Source organism: Sceloporus undulatus, chromosome 2 (genome assembly GCF_019175285.1).
Source record: "Sceloporus undulatus isolate JIND9_A2432 ecotype Alabama chromosome 2, SceUnd_v1.1, whole genome shotgun sequence".
Taxonomy (NCBI): Eukaryota; Metazoa; Chordata; class Lepidosauria; order Squamata; family Phrynosomatidae; genus Sceloporus; species Sceloporus undulatus.
In genome coordinates this window covers 21,552,446-21,568,009 of record NC_056523.1, presented here as the reverse complement: position 1 = coordinate 21,568,009, position 15,564 = coordinate 21,552,446, and the positions used below count along the sequence as shown (strand labels likewise).

Below are 15,564 nucleotides of genomic sequence, written 5' to 3'. Positions count from 1 at the left end.
TATTTGATAGTATTGTCTTGTTATCTATTTTATATTTTATTTTAGTGTAATGAGTTTTTGCTGCTGTGATTGCATTTGTATATTTGATACTGGGTTGAGGGTTTAATGTTATTAATTTAATAGACTTTAATGTTATTAATTTAATCATATTTTGATTAACTGTATTTAGTTAAGGTACAGTAAAGGTATGAATTTTTAGTTGTATATTTGTTAATGTAATAATTGTTTATGTCATTGTTTATGCATTTTTGTAAACTGCTTTGATCTGATGCAAAAGCGGTATATAAATAAAAATTTATTATTATTATTATATTTCTTGAATGTCTGGTTTGAAAGATATAGAAGGGCAGAGATGATGCTTTACCTATGGATTTCTGAAGGCATCTAGCTGGTTATGGTAAATGCCTGGAGCAGAACAGTAGTTTTCAATTGGTCATCCCAGAAGCCACAACCAGGATGGCCAATGGTAAGGGATTCTGAAAGTTGGAGTCCAAAACATCTGTAGCGCCAAAAGCCAAGAACCACTGGAAGTGGTGGAATGCCAGTTTGACCCAGCACAACTCCTTGGTATATGGCCACAGGCAGCACAAATCAGAGTGCTTTCCAGCATCTCAACTTACTTCCAAGACTGCAAATTTCTAAGTGGTAAACTGATGTGTTATCGGGATGCAGCAACATGTGAAAGCCCACACACACACCCACACCCACACACAACCCAGAAGCAGAGCAAAGGTTGCTGCAAACCTTTCAAAAAAGGATCCTTTGTGCTGAACAGAAAATGGGAAACATTTGTGTTACTGTTTAATAACATGGATGGGGAACACTTCAAATTAAAAATATTTCTGTGGCATGGAGTAGCCATGTTAATCTGTTGCAATAAATGCAACAGGATGAGGAACATCTGGAGGACCAGGAGGTTTTCTACCCCTACAAAGAACAGGAGTGGACGATCTTGTCCCCCCTGCCCAAAGTTGTTGGACTGCAACTCCTACTTTTAGACAGAATAGCCAGTGGTGAGGGATTGTGGGACTTGCATCTTACTTATGCCTTGAAATGAAAACATGAAGAGTCATAAAACATCATGTGCTCCTGGCTAGCAAATGAATCCTGATATTTGAGAAGAGCACAAGAAGAATAGTTGTTGTTCTATTCTGCTTTACTCTAGTGGTTCTCAGATTTTGGCACTCCAGAAGTTTGGGATGTTAAGTCTCAGGCGTCCCAGCTCCCTATGCATAGCCAATGTTCAAGGATTTAGGGAGTTGAGGTCTCTTACAAAACATCTGAATGGGTTAAAAACCACTGCTTTACCCCACCTTTGTGACAATGATTATTAACCATGTGTTGAGCAATCAGCCTACATTGCCAGGGTCTCAGTGATGTGTGTGACTGTAGTTGAGGGGTGGGGATGATCGCCATGCTATCATTGTCTTGCTGACAATCTCCTGTCACATGTCTTCTTTTATTATTCTCTTACTGTTACATTGTTCTGTAGAACCTGGATGTTGAATAATCAACAAGTAAACTCAAAGAAACAGATATAAATATACTTTATTTGTACAATCTCTCTTGAAAAGGGAAAAATTAGACTTGGGTTTCTACAGTGTAGAATTTGAACTTACTACAGCTCCCTGACTCCCACCCCAACCATTTCAGGGGGGAAAAAGATAAGGATCAGAGCTTGTTAAAATAAACAAGGTTAATTTGTGAAGTTGAAGGCTTTCATGGCCAGCATCCAGTTTTTTGTTGGTGTTTCAGGCTATGGCCACATAGCCCAGAAAAAAAAAACCCACAAAAAACTAAGTTTAATTTGTTTTGTTAATAATGAAGGTCAAAATTGTAATTTGTTACTGTTAATGTGAGCTAGAAAAATTAGTCTCTTCCACTAATCATTGTATGAACTCTTATCGTTATTCATTTCTTTTTCAAGAAGCCAACTTGGAACTATCTGTGGTACATATATAACATTTAAGGCTGCAGCCTGATACCTGTAGGGAAAATGCACATAGAGTCGGAACAGACAGCCCTTTAAAGCTGCTGTCTGGGTGGCTTGGGAGCGCAGGATTTGTACACCACATGCTCCCACACTGCCCTGAAGCCGCCCAGATGTCGGACGGCCACCCAGATATGGGCAGCTTCAAGGTGCTCTGGCGGCATGGCATCTGTACGATGCATGACATCAGAGCAGCTTGAAGCTGCCATGGGGCTGTGGCAGGTCAGAAAATGTCACCTTTGCCCTGGCCGAAAAAGGAGCGCATCTTTGCCGCTCCTTTTTCAGCCATCTGCAAGGTGTGCATTCACTGCGGTCCCAATCTGTCTTTGGAAGGGGGAGCTTCAAGCCGCCCCTTCCACCCATCTGTTTTGGCCCATAATGGTGTTTACCTCTGAGTAGACATGTATAGGATTGCATTGGCAAGTGGTAATCTTTTTCCTGGATTACATCATATAAATATTTTTCTGCACTTAAAAATATCCCTGCACACAAAAAAACTAGCATGCCATGGACAAGAGTTCCAACTCAGGCCTTTTCATACTATACAACAATAGCACTTTGACACAACTTTAACTGCCATGGCAACATTGTATGGAATCCTAGGGTTTGCAGTTGCGTGAGGCCCTAGAGCTCACTGGCTGAGAATTCTAAACAGCCCTCTCTAAACTATAAATCCCAGGATTTCATGGGATGCAGCCATGTCGGTTAAAGTAGAATCACAGTACTATAATTGTTTAGTCGAAAGAGCTCCTAGACATCTTCTTGACAAGTTATATTCCAAGTGAAGGAAAATTACTCTTTGTTTTACTCCTATGGCAGGAATCCACTTTGCCACCCCATAGTGCCATTCTGCTGGCAATAGCAGAAAGAAACATCCAGGGCAAACCTTCTAATACTGCTGCCCTTTTAAAAAAAGTTCCACCTTCCCAAGTAAATACAGCCCTCCCTTCACCACTAACCAATCTTAACTATGGATATCTGGCAGACGTTTTGCATTTATAAAGAAATTATTGGCCAATTATATGCACATTTTCCTGCCCCAAAATTAAAAACCACTTTGTGTTCACTGAAGCTGACATCTAGTTAAGTGAACATAAGGTTAATTTTGAAAGGAAACCTGTATTCCCCCATGCCCCACTCCATAGTTTCTGAAGATGTGCAGAAGACCTCCCACCTCTAACATAAAGTTATTTTCTTTTTAATAAATCAGTGATGAGTACAATCCTACACCTGTCTATTCAAAAGTACCATCAAGTTCAATATAGTTTAATCTTGAGTAAATGAGCAGAATGTGGCTCACAGCATGAAAGACAAACGAACTTTGAAAAGATGTTCTCCATCTTCCAAAATGAAGGAAAAAAACCTGTTGCAGAGAAAAATGTACAGCTCCACGCACGAGCTGTACATGACAACACATAGACACTGCAGATTTAAATCTCTCAAGGCCTATAAAAAGCAGCAGTAATTTTCTAAACTAACAAATTAATGAATCAAAGCATGTTAGTGTTATACTGAAAACTTATCAGTTATATCCCTCTTTATGTTAAAATTTCAATGAGTAGTTGGTTATCTCCCATGAAAACCACCAAAAATTATCAGTTAATATGTTATTTCAGCTCATCTAACTGATCCCAAAACTAAATCATTCTACGTTCTACATAGTATACATTCCTTGCTACTTTATGTCCATTCCCAATTTTGATCATTCTCTAATACAAAATCTGGGGTGATGTACTAATGCTTCCACAATGCAATACCTTATTTAGCAACTTTTCTGATTATACAGAAGTTCATTAGGCTCCTCCTGCTTAAATGATGTCTCTCTTTCATGGATTTTCCGATGTTTTGTAAGATTCGAACTTACACTAAAACTCCTCCCACACTCAAGGCATTGATAAGGTTTCTCTCCTGAGTGTACTCTCTGGTGAGTGATCAGATGTGAATTGTTACGGAAGGTTTTCCCACACTTGAGACATGCATAAGGTTTTTCTCCTGTGTGAAGTCTCTGGTGGCCAACAAGTACTGAACTGTAAGAAAAACTTTTCCCACACTCAGGGCACTTGTACGGTTTCTCTCCTGTGTGAATTCTCTGATGTGTAACAAGGTGAGAATTTGTGTTGAATTTCTTGCCACAGTCATTGCACTGATATGGCTTTTCTCCTGTGTGAATTCTCTGGTGGATAATGAGGTCTGCGCTCCGACAAAAGTGTTTGCCACATTCCAGGCATAAATAGGGTTTTTCAGTCATGTGGATTCTCTGATGACTAAGAAGACCAGATTTAACACTAAATGTTTCTGGGCAGTCAGGGCATTTATAAGGCTTCTCCCCAGTGTGAGTTCTCTGATGCATAACAAGGGTCGAGCGCCTTCCAAAACTTTTCCAGCAGTCCTGGCATTTATAGGGTTTCTCCCCTGTGTGAGTTCTCTGGTGTGTAACAAGAGTTGAACTCCTACTGAAGCTATTTCCACAGTCAAAACATCTGTAAGGCCGTTCTCCTGTGTGTGTCCTTTGATGCATAATAAGGTTTGAACTGCGGCTGAAGGTCTTTCCACACTCAGAACATCTGAAAGGTGGTTCTTTAGAGTGAGTTCTCTGGTGTCTAGTGAAGTTTAAGATCTGGTTGAAACTCCTCCCACAGTGAGAACAGATGAAGGGTTTCTCTCTTGCATGGCTTTTCTGATGTGCAATGAGATGGGTACTCTGAACAAAGCCTTTTCCACACTTAATGCAGACATAGGGTTTGTCTCCTGTATGGAGTTTTTGGTGCCGAACAAGATCTGAACGGCGGCAAAAAATTTTCCCACAATCGGGACATAAATGTTTCTTCAGTATATGTTCTCCTGGCATCATATTTTTATTTAGTTCCTCAATATCTTTCAAGTAAAGAGCTTGCATAGATATGTCCTCCTTTAAAAGCCTTTTCTTATGAAAGTCCTCTTTCTTTTCATCAACAGCTACAGTGAGAGAGAAGGAAGGAGGGAGGGAACATAAAGGAATTAATTAATGAATACATAAGTCATTATTTTGTACTGGTAGCCACAATAATGTGATGTGTCTAACACTCAAAGTGGGCATGGCCTTCACATGCTCTTCTTCACATTTTCCAGTTATACAGGTTACTCTTAAGGGTGCTTTTTTATTTACTTACTCAGTTTTACATCTGCACATATTATACTAAAAACTGACTTTAATGGCACTGCTTAGGGATATGAAAAGACATCAGAGAAAATGCAGTGACAGCTGTGCTAAGCCAGGCTCCCATGCAGGCTGGCTGGCACTACTCCATTAATGGCATTGGCTCCAGCTTCACCCAAACTCTTTGCCTGTGCAGGAATGGGCTAGACGAGCTTGGAGAGCAAATTTTCTAAAGTAGTGTATTCTGTTACCCATTAACAGTGTTTAAAAAGGAATGTGCTGGTGTTACATATTACAATGAAAAGCAGTTAATTCCTTACATTACTTGTTGCACTGTTCTGGAGTGATAAGAGAGTGACATAAAGAATATCAAAATGACTCTTAAAAGTAGCATTTGAAAATAGGTGGAAACTGCTATTTGCTACACCAATAAAGTAACACTGCTCTTATTTGTTGCACTGCATCAACTGTAACTTTCTTATACCTTCATTTCCACCCTCCAAAGTAACTAGTTATGGGTGGTGACACTACTTGTGCCTACTTACTTCCAGGCCTTGTGCAGGGCTAGTATTCTTACTAGGGTGAGGCCAGCCAATGTGTAAGCATGGAGAACTGCTCAGTGTTGTAACTTGAAGCCTGCTCTTTTAAATAAAACAAATAATGAGATGAATGAATGAATGAACTGTAAGTAAGGGATAGGGATAGGCTCTCTAGATGTTGCTGGACTGCAGCTCCCCATAGCTTTAGCCAATATAGCCAATAATGAGAAGCTATGGCCACTGAAATCTAGCAAAAGCTGTTGGACAAACATTCCCCATCCCTGAATTAAACACTTATTTCTCTGGATCTCTTCCCTAGCCAAATTAGAAATAACCTTTGAAATAAAATTAGTGGATCACAAGATCTCCCACATCATGTTAGATCTACTGTTGGGCCTTTAACACATCTGAATATAAAGCAGACCCAACTATTAACCATTGACAGATTTATTTTTCACAAACATGTCTAATGTTGTTTTTCAAAACTATGTAAATATGTGGCAATGAATTCCAGAAATCCACAACAACTGGTGAGCTGCAAACTGAAAGAGTCAACCAGCCATGGATCCAGAGGTGGAGCAAGAAGGGGAATTAAAAGATAGGGTTGTGGAGGACACAGCTGTGGGACTGTGAGGTAACTAGGAAAGGATTAAAAAACGAAAGTGGGTGAACACAGACTCACCAAAACTGGTCTCTTCAAAGTGTGTGTGACTATATCACACACACGGCCAGTATGATCCAGAAGAGGAAGAGGTCCGGGGAATGCTATTCTAGAGAGCAGCACAACCAGTAGTGAAATGTATGACCCGTTGGCCCAAGGACAGAACAAAAAGCAGGGGTACCAGAGCCATCAACACTGCAACCTGTTCTGCAGTAGAAACAAGGTATATTTGAGAAATACAGTGGAAATACATCTGCAGGAAAGGTGAAATGTGGAGCTCTGGAGCAGGTAGGAAAAGGTAGGGTGGCTTTATCCTGGCTCAGCTTCCTAAAATATCTAGAATTTGAATGTAATTCTGTTGGCTATATAAATTTGTGAGTTGCTGAACCTGTTCCCTTTCTTGTCCTGGTTATTTCAGAGAACCAAAAAAGGATGGAGCCTTTTAGAGTAGAAATGCTGCTTGCAGATATAGGTGTTGAGCAGGAATGAACATATTACATTTTTGTTAATCAGAAACAATTTTTACTGATATTTGTTGTTGCTGTGTGCCTTAAAGTAATTTCCAACTTACGGCAACCCTATCACAGGGTTTTCTGGGGCTGAGAGAGTGTGGGTTTCCATGGGTGAGTGGGGATTCAAAATCTGGTCTCCAGATTCCTAGTCCTATGCTCAAACCATTACACCACACTGGTTCCTTATTTACTGATATATACGAGATCATTTGTTATGGAACAGCAACTTCTACCTAAAGAACATGAAGGCTGCAATAAAAAGACAATCGGCATCATTTTTTAAAAAAACAACAACAATATCTGTTGTCTCACCTCCAAAGGATTTTGTAAAGGTTTTTTCCCCCTGATGTCCCTGGAAATGCAATCTCCCCAGTTCTTCTTGCTCCAGATGCGTTCTAGGCCAAGCCACTGGAAACCCTATTCACAAAATGATGAGAGGAATCTGTTTAATATTTGTGGCCACTATATATGATACAGGGGACACAGAAAATATTTTCTTCCTCCTGCCTCCTGTACAGTTCCATAGTCATTATTCTTATGCAGTGATGGTCCCAGGGCCATTACGAACCCATACTGAAGGACCGTATCTCCCTTTATGAGCCCACTAGAGTGTTGAGATTGTCCAGGTAAGTCCTTCTCTCTATTCCACCACTTTCTCAGCTTCATTTGGTGGGAACAAGAGAGAAAGCCTTCTTAATGGCTGCTCCCAGGCTCTGGAACTCTTTCCCTAGAGAAGCCAAGACAGTCCCATCTCTGCTCTCCTTTCTGCTGTAGGTAAAAACATCTTTGTGCCATCAGTCTTTTTAAACTGACAATGGCTGGGCTTATAAATGCTATGCAAGTCAGGCCAACAATTATACACAGTTATTAATACATTTTAGTATTTGTAATGTGTAACAGGTTTAACTTTTTTAATTATTTGTTTTTTAATTTTTATATTTATAATTTGTAAATTCTTTTGTATTATTTTAAAACTGTACTGTTTTAAATTTGCTGTTAGCCACCTTGAGTCTTTATTTTGAGAGAAAAGCAAGATAATAATAATGCTGCTGAAACCATCTGGGAATCCCACTGAAACTTCCTGAAGTTCCATGATTACAGAAAAGCAGAACAGAAATGCAGTAACCAAATCATGCCATCTATCAAGGGTCTCCTGTTTTGGCTGGCAAAAAGGGGAGCATGCTTTGGTGGAAGCCACCTTATTTTTCCTGACTTGAAGAGAGTGGGATGCCACTGGAGCAGAAAAGGCCAGGTTCTAGCTTGGTTATGTATGAAAGGCACAGGTATATCTAGCTCAGTACTGTTTTACACTGGATACCTAACTCTGTACTGGATTCAGTGTTGAATTCAATATTATTGACTGTAATATTGAATTACATAGAAGTCAGTATTGTTTATCATTGAATACTGAAGTCAGGATATTCCTGGCCATAGTATTTCCCATAGTAATAATAGTATTAATATATTAATATTCCCATAGTAATAATAGTATTAACACGTACAGATGTGAAAAAGGAAGAAAGCCGACAGACATAAAAATCAGCTAATTTGAAATGTGATGCTGGAAGAGAGTTCAATGGATACAATGAAACAACAAAGACAAATAAATGGGTCTGAGGCAAATCAAGCCTGAAATCTCACTAGAAGTTGAATTGACTAAGCTCAGGTGAAATACTTCATGAGACAACATAACTGATTGGGAAAGATGACAATGCTCAGTAAAGTGGAATGCAATAAGAAAAGAGGAAGACCACATTGCAGATGGACTGATTCAATAAAGGAAGCTATTGCCCTGAGCTTGCCAGATCTGAGTAGGGCTATGTCTTGGTGGTTCCTCATTCATGGAATCAATCAGCAATGTGGAAAAAATAGTTTTAAAACCCCCACAGCTTTTTGGGTTCAAACCAGTTTTTTGCATTAGAAAGCATGATCAACCATGTTTTAATACTTTTTAATATTAGCAATCCAAAGTTATTAGGTTTTGATATAGAATTCAACGATGCATACACATCTGAAGAAGTAGACTGAAGCCTGTGAAAGCTCATGCTGCCAACTTCTTTCATTTCAGTTAGTCTCAAAGCTGCAACAAGCCCCCTCTATGGGTTTTGCACCACTGAGCTACAGCCCTTCCTGCACAGATGTCAAATAATTCCCCAGCTGTCCCTCCAAGTTCAGAGCTGAAGAAAAGGGATGGTCCATGAAAGTACTTTGACAATTATGTGAGAATACAGTTATTTAGGATTGGCTGTTGCTATTCTCACACAACCGGGAGGCAGAAAGCATTGCTAATCACCCGCAAATCACTCACAGGTCTACTCATGGATTCCACTTTCCTTTCTACCCATCTCTACTAGGGCTGTATCCACACAGTAGAAATAAAGCAGTCTGATACCACTTTAACTGCCATGGCAGTTAAAGTGGTATCAAACTTGGGGAATCTTGTGGAATCCGGGGATTTGTAGTTTGGTGAAGTACTCTGCGTGGTTGGTCAGAGCACTCTGGTGTCTCACCAAACTACAAATCCCAGGATTTTGTAGGATAGAGCCATGGCAGTTAAAACGGTGTCAAACTGCTTGTGGATGTAACCTACGTTTCTTTCCAGGTTGGAATTTAGGGAGTTTTTCTTCTTTTGAAGAGAGTTTTGTTGGGAAATGACATGTATGTGACCACAAGGTGGAGCTGTTGTGCAAGTTATTTACAGCTCTAGTGGCAGTTATGTGTGTCAGCATTTAAAACAGTGCATCATTGGAATGTTGATGCAACTGTCAACTGTCATTCTCAACTGTCACTGAGGGAGAGTGAGACAGTTGGTCCTTCTGAGAGAGAGTGTCAGTTATGACAGATGGTGTTAGAATAACTGCCTCTCTGTGTTTTTAGAGTTATGGTTGTTTGGTTGGCAAAGTAACTTATTTATTAAAGTAACTTATTTATTAAAGCCCTCGTGTAGAGTGAAGGCTTGAAGTGCTCTTGTCGTTATTTCTCAAGCTGGGAGCGCAAGGCCGTTTGCAGTGGTGAAGGATTATTTTCCTTCTTGGCCTGAATACCTTTGCAGACATCTCTTCAGATTCCTTCTCCCTGGCGTCCTGTCAACATGGTTCAACTCTGTAGGTGGTCGTGGTGGACACAGCGCATCTTTCCACGCCCTAACAAGTCTTCCTTCTTTTCTGTCACAAATCATCACCATTAGGATTCTTATTTATATATTGTCACAGGCATGATATGAAATTGCACAATGTTGATTGGCTCACACCCACCATTTCTTATTTCTCCTGAGCCTTAGGGCAGCAAACACATGTGGCAAAACATTCAGAGTAAAAAAGAGCCCTGTTTCTTTTGAGTCAAAACTTGGTCTCACACCTGATTCTTTTAAAAGAGGAGATGAGGATCATGTGGTCTTCAGATGTTGCTTTGGTCTGCATCTCCCAATAGTCCCATCAACTCTTGGAATATTTACCAAGCATGTGATGATGAGTTTCCATACTCTCCATGGACTGGCATAGCAAGAATAACCAGCAGTGAGGGATACTGTGAGTTGCAGTCCAACAACACCTAGAGGGCTGCATGATTCCCTTCCTTGTTTTTAAAGTAGCCTGAGTACCTCTAGGGAGCCCAAACTTTGAACCCCATAGGAAACAGCCCCAAGGAGAATGCTTACCCAGTGAGATCACGTGCTGGTAGTTCTCCTGCATGACATCCCAGTAGAGAGCTCTTTCGTTCACATCCAACAAGGACCACTCCTGCTCAGTGAAATACACGACCACCTCCTCAAAAGCCACCTGCATCTTAGAGAGGCAACATCTTTTAATTCTTAAAACAGGCCCAAATCACAATCCACCATTGCCATAATGATAACCATGATCTTGTTATGACATTCCCTGAAGAGCAGGGAAACTCATCACCACATACTTGTTAATGTTCCAGGAGCTGAGCAGAACCAAGGATGGAAAATTAGGAAGGGGCTTAAATCAAAGAGATTTCTATTTGCTACTGTATCTAGCACTGACAGGATGAGATGCCACTCTTTTTTCCCAAGGGTGTTGCTACCATTTTACCATCACATGGTTTCACCACTATACCCCTAGTTTGCTTTCTGATTTTCTGCCATCCAACCCCTGTCAGTTTAAACGTTTCTTAGGAAATAAACTACAGACTTCACTTAATGCCCTGGCATCTTATTATGCAGGCAATGCAGTGAAAAATGCACAATAAATGAAAATGCTATTAATGGCAGTCAATTAAGTATCTGGCAGCACCCAGCATTTCTGCCTTTTCCTAGAGGGCTTTAATTATTTTATTGTTCAATTTATTTTAAAAAATTGTCTATGTTAAACTACTGTGGCATAGTGGTTTGAGTGTTGGACTATGACTCTGGAGAGCAGAGTTCAAATCCCCGCTGAACCAGGACACAGAACAATGGATGCAAACTGCAGGAAAAGAGATTCCACCTCAACATTAGGAGGAACTTCCTGACAGTAAGGGCTATTTGACAGTGGAACACACTCCCTCGGAGTGTAGTGGCGTCTCCTTCCTTGGAGGTCTTCAAACAGAGGCTGGATGGCCATCTGTCGGGGATACTTTGATTTAGATTTCCTGCACGGCAGAATGGGGTTGGACTGGATGGCCCTTGTGGTCTCTTCCAACTCTATGATTCTATGAACCATGAAATTCACTGGGTGTCCTTGGGCAAATCTCAGCCTCAAAAGATGGCAATGGTAAACCTTCTCTGAAGAAACTTGCCAAGAAAACCCTGTAATAGGTTCATCTTAGGGCCACATTAAGTCAGAAATGACTTGGAGGCACACAACAACAACACTTTTTAATTGGCTGTTATAATGGTTTGATTGTTTATAGCTTTGAAGGACCATAATAATTTCGCTCTATTTTACATAGCATTGTATATGCACTTTAATGTGTTCTCTTTTGGAGATTTTACTATATCAAGCACAGTATATAAAGACTGCAAGTAATAAAAAAAGGCTTGGTAGCAGAGAATCACATTGAACCAATGCCGTACCACATCCCTTCAGAACTGAAGAATTCCACTGCTTCCTTTGTTGTTACTGTTGTTCTGTGTCTTCAAATTATTTCCAACTTATGGTAACCCTATCATGTGGTTTTCTTGGCAAGTTTCTTCAGAGGGGGTTTGCCATTGCCATCCTCCCTTTGTAGCACATGTAATAACCTGCTTAAGCAGACAGAAAACTGGTCTGAAGTTGCAGTACAGATATACTGTATGTATGGACCAGGTCCTCCAGATCTCATTAGACTGCTATTCTAGCAGCTCTGCCCAGAAGGCCCAATACTTAAGGATGCGGTCCAAAAAGACCTGAATGATGCATGATTTCCATCCCTGCTATAGACTCTGGACTGGCTTAACTACCAAGACACCCAGTTTTCCTCTACCCTCAATATAAACCCTGGTATTTATCATCCTGTGAATGTTTTAAGGCAACAGAATTGATAGTGCCTGTTCATCAGCTATAAATCCTATAATTGCTTGCAATGCCATGAACAGCTAGGACACTACAAACCTAGGGCACTGTACATGAAAAACGTAAACCAGCTAAACTGCCAAAATCAAGGGGTTTTCGTGGCCAGGTTTGTTCAGAGGGATTTTTGCCACTGCCTTCCTCTGAGGCTGAGAGAGTGTGATTTGCTTAAGGCCACCCAGTTGGTTTTCATGGCTGAGCTAGTCCTAGTCTGACACTCAAACCACCACACCAAGCTAGCTAGTACACTGTTTACTGTTTAAAAGTAGTGTGCACTGTATTTTTCCTTGTATCTTTTCAATTATATTTGAAATGCATTTAAAAACTATTTAACCATGTGCCTTTTAGAAAAATATAGTTATTTTTTTCCTCTTTTGTAAAGTATGTTTTTAGCTAAACTTCTATCTTACAAAATTTTGTAAGTTGTCTTGGGTCCCATGGTGGGTATAAGGCAGGGTATTGAATAAATAAAAAAATAAAATAAACTTAGTGAAAGAAAATTGTATTTCATCAACACTGTAAAACATTCCTCAGCATCCAGAACTAAAAGACATCAACCCTTTGTAGAAGCCCATCTAAAAATTTGTTTTAGCAAGTATGTAACTGGATTAATGTGCAGTGTACACTATAGACTAAGAATGTATATTTATTTAACTAAAAAGGTTTCTGGCTTCCCTTTCAATTTCAAACCTGGGATTTTTTATTATTATCATTATTATTAATTTTGGGGAGTATTTATGATCTTGTAAAATATTAAAATCAGCATGGTGTACTGGTTTGAGCATTAGATGATGAATCTGAAGATCAGGGTCTGATTCCCCACTCAGCCATGGAAACCTGTGATCTTGCGTCACAGACTCTCAGCCCCAGGAAACCCTGTGATAGATTCACCTTAGAGACACTGTAAGTCAGAAATGCCTTGAAGACAAACAACAACAACAAAAGTATTAAGGCAAATACAACTTACAGTTCTGGATATTAACTACAAATTCTTGGATTCCTTCAAAAAGCCACGACAGTTCAAATAATAAATTTAGGATAAAACAAGCTGCAAAATTAATCCATTCAAGATTTACCTTCCAATAGGTAGAGGATATAATAAAAACTCCCCCCTCCCCATTACCTCTTGTTTCTTACCTTCTCAAAGAACTCTCCCCTATAGAAGGCTGCCTACCTGAAGAAGCTCTGTAGTGCTCAAAGAACTGGATGGAACCACAGGAAGCCAGGATGAAATTCTGCTGTCTCCTCATGGGTAAAAGAACACCTGGAAATTATGTAAGAGGCATGAGTCTAGTCTTGTGATTTTACACTCCATAATTTTATATTAAGATTCTGCTTCTAAAGGTCTGGCCCAGATTGTTTTAAAACCCCAAAGGATACTAATAGACCCACTGAAAGTAGGTTAGAAGTGCTATAAATAGTAGTCAAAGAAAAGCAGTTTTCTAGGACACTGTCAAGTTGAAGGCTTTCATGGCAGGCATACTTAGTTTTCTGTGGGTTTTTTGAGCTATGTTGCCATGTTCTAGAATAGTTTATTTCTGACATTTTGCCAGCATTTGTGGCTGGCATCTTCAGAGGATGTTGACATAGAAGAGAGCTGGACACACACACACACACACACACACCCTGTGTGACCCTGGTCTGGAGGAATTCCTCACAGATTAACATGGAATTCCTGCAGACCCAGGGTCACACAGTATGGGTGTTACACTATACCACATATTTTGCATTGCTATAGTAAGAGATGATGAGAAAATGTGAGTAACTTGTCTAGGTCCTCTTTAAATCCAGAAGTGAGTCTGGCTGTCATAGGCATTGCAATATTAATGTAAAAAAGGGAAATATCAATGTAAGATCTCAATACCCTAAAGGCACCAGATCCCATCTGATCTTGGAATCTAGGCAGGGTCAGCTCTGGTTAATACTTGGATGGAAGATCGCCAACAGATACCAGATGCTGTGGCTATATTCCAGAGGAAGGAACTAGCAAACTATTTCTGAGCATTCCTTGCCTAGGAACACACTATGAAAAATGTATGGAGTCAACATACCAGTAAGTTGACAGGCGACTTGGAGCCAGATACACAATATCAGTGTGGGTTACTTTGAGCTTCATGAAGAAGGGGGGGGGGGGGACAACTAAGGCAGATTATCTTAACTGCAAGCTCCCCACATTTCCACACAATCTTCTTTCCATCTCTTTGTCTCTCATGCACAGCCCTCTTGTTAGTGAACCCACCTCTTTGCTGTTTCTGAACTACAAAGTGTGAAACTACATGGAGGTAAAAATGTCTGAATGCCCACTTTCTCCCTATGCACTTCCCCAGAATTTAAAATCTCCAACCAAGGCCCTGTTATACAATGTCTCACTATCCAGAGAGGCTAAGCTGAGGAGTACAAGACTCTCTCTGTGTGTGTGTGTACTCTCTCTCTAGCAATACCTCAACTTGTGTACCTCTTTTCCAGGGGAAGCAAGGCTGACTCCGTGCTTCTTGAGCTTCTGGCAAACAGAGAAAGTTAGATTATCACATACATGCTGAGCCTCCTTTATTCTCTAATGTCTCCCTATGGGCAAGTATTCCCAATGCATCCCTATGGGCAAGTGCTTGAGTCACACTCTCTCAGCCCCAGAAATGAGAGGGAGGGGGATCCAAGTCAGAAACGCCCTGTCAAGGCACACAACAACAAGCACAATCACAACCACAACGTCTCCAACCCCTTGGCTACACATCCCTCTGCTTCCCCATTGCTGCTGCTTCCCTCCAGAAGGAGCTGATAATAATGGCGGCCATAACAGGGCAGTCCTCACCTCGGTCGGTCTCAGCAGGCGACCCAAAATAGCAGCAGCAGCAACAGCAGCAGCAGCGTCCTCCTCTCAGAGACCCACAAGGACTTGGAGGCCCTCGGAGGCCCCTTCTGGCCGCAGGACGTGGCGGGGAAGGAGGCCGTCCCTCTTAGCCTGAGCGGCTGTGGGGGCTGCAGCTCTAGGGAGCCGAGACGCCAGGCCTCCTTCTCCTCTTTGCGGCACTGCGGCACACGGCGGAGGAGGAGGAGGCTGGAAATGGCGGCGCCCTCGCCCCCAGAGAGAGAGGGAGGGAGGGAGACAGAGAGAGGAAGGCCCCAGACTTGGCCACGCAGCAGCCCTCGCGCGCCTAAGATGGCGGCGGCACTCACACAAACAGCAGCAGCACTGCCCTGGATTCATAGAATCATAGAGTTGGAAGGGACCCCAAGGGC

The 15,564-nt window shown here is 41.1% G+C and overlaps 1 protein-coding gene across 3 annotated transcripts; it reads right to left on the bottom strand.

Annotated features, from left to right (window-relative positions):
* Positions 1–1,530: 1,530 nt before the first annotated feature.
* On the bottom strand, positions 1,531–15,550 carry LOC121923987 (zinc finger protein OZF-like). 3 transcript variants are annotated; one of them, XM_042454996.1, is made up of 5 exons: positions 15,137–15,550; positions 13,502–13,591; positions 10,494–10,620; positions 7,151–7,255; positions 1,531–4,945 (listed from the first exon to the last, which is right to left on the bottom strand). In XM_042454996.1, exons 3-5 carry the CDS (start codon positions 10,618–10,620, stop codon positions 3,753–3,755), a joined length of 1,425 nt encoding a protein of 474 aa, XP_042310930.1. In that variant the 5' UTR covers positions 13,502–13,591; positions 15,137–15,550; the 3' UTR covers positions 1,531–3,752. The 3 variants fall into 3 exon arrangements, with proteins under 3 accessions (XP_042310930.1, XP_042310932.1, XP_042310931.1); XM_042454998.1 differs by having other exon boundaries at positions 10,494–10,614; positions 15,137–15,549; XM_042454997.1 differs by lacking the exons at positions 13,502–13,591; positions 15,137–15,550 and having other exon boundaries at positions 10,494–11,209.
* Between the last annotated feature and the right edge of the window lie 14 nt (positions 15,551–15,564).

Excerpts from the sequence above, each read along its gene's own strand:
- LOC121923987 (XM_042454996.1), bottom strand. The coding sequence starts at position 10,620 with ATGCAGGTGGCTTTTGAGGAGGTGGTCGTGTATTTCACTGAGCAGGAG. Across the intron at positions 7,256-10,493 it reads CCAGCACGTGATCTCACTGG|GGTTTCCAGTGGCTTGGCCT; the intron begins GTAAGCATTCTC and ends TTTTGTGAATAG. Across the intron at positions 4,946-7,150 it reads CTTTACAAAATCCTTTGGAG|CTGTTGATGAAAAGAAAGAG; the intron begins GTGAGACAACAG and ends CTCTCACTGTAG.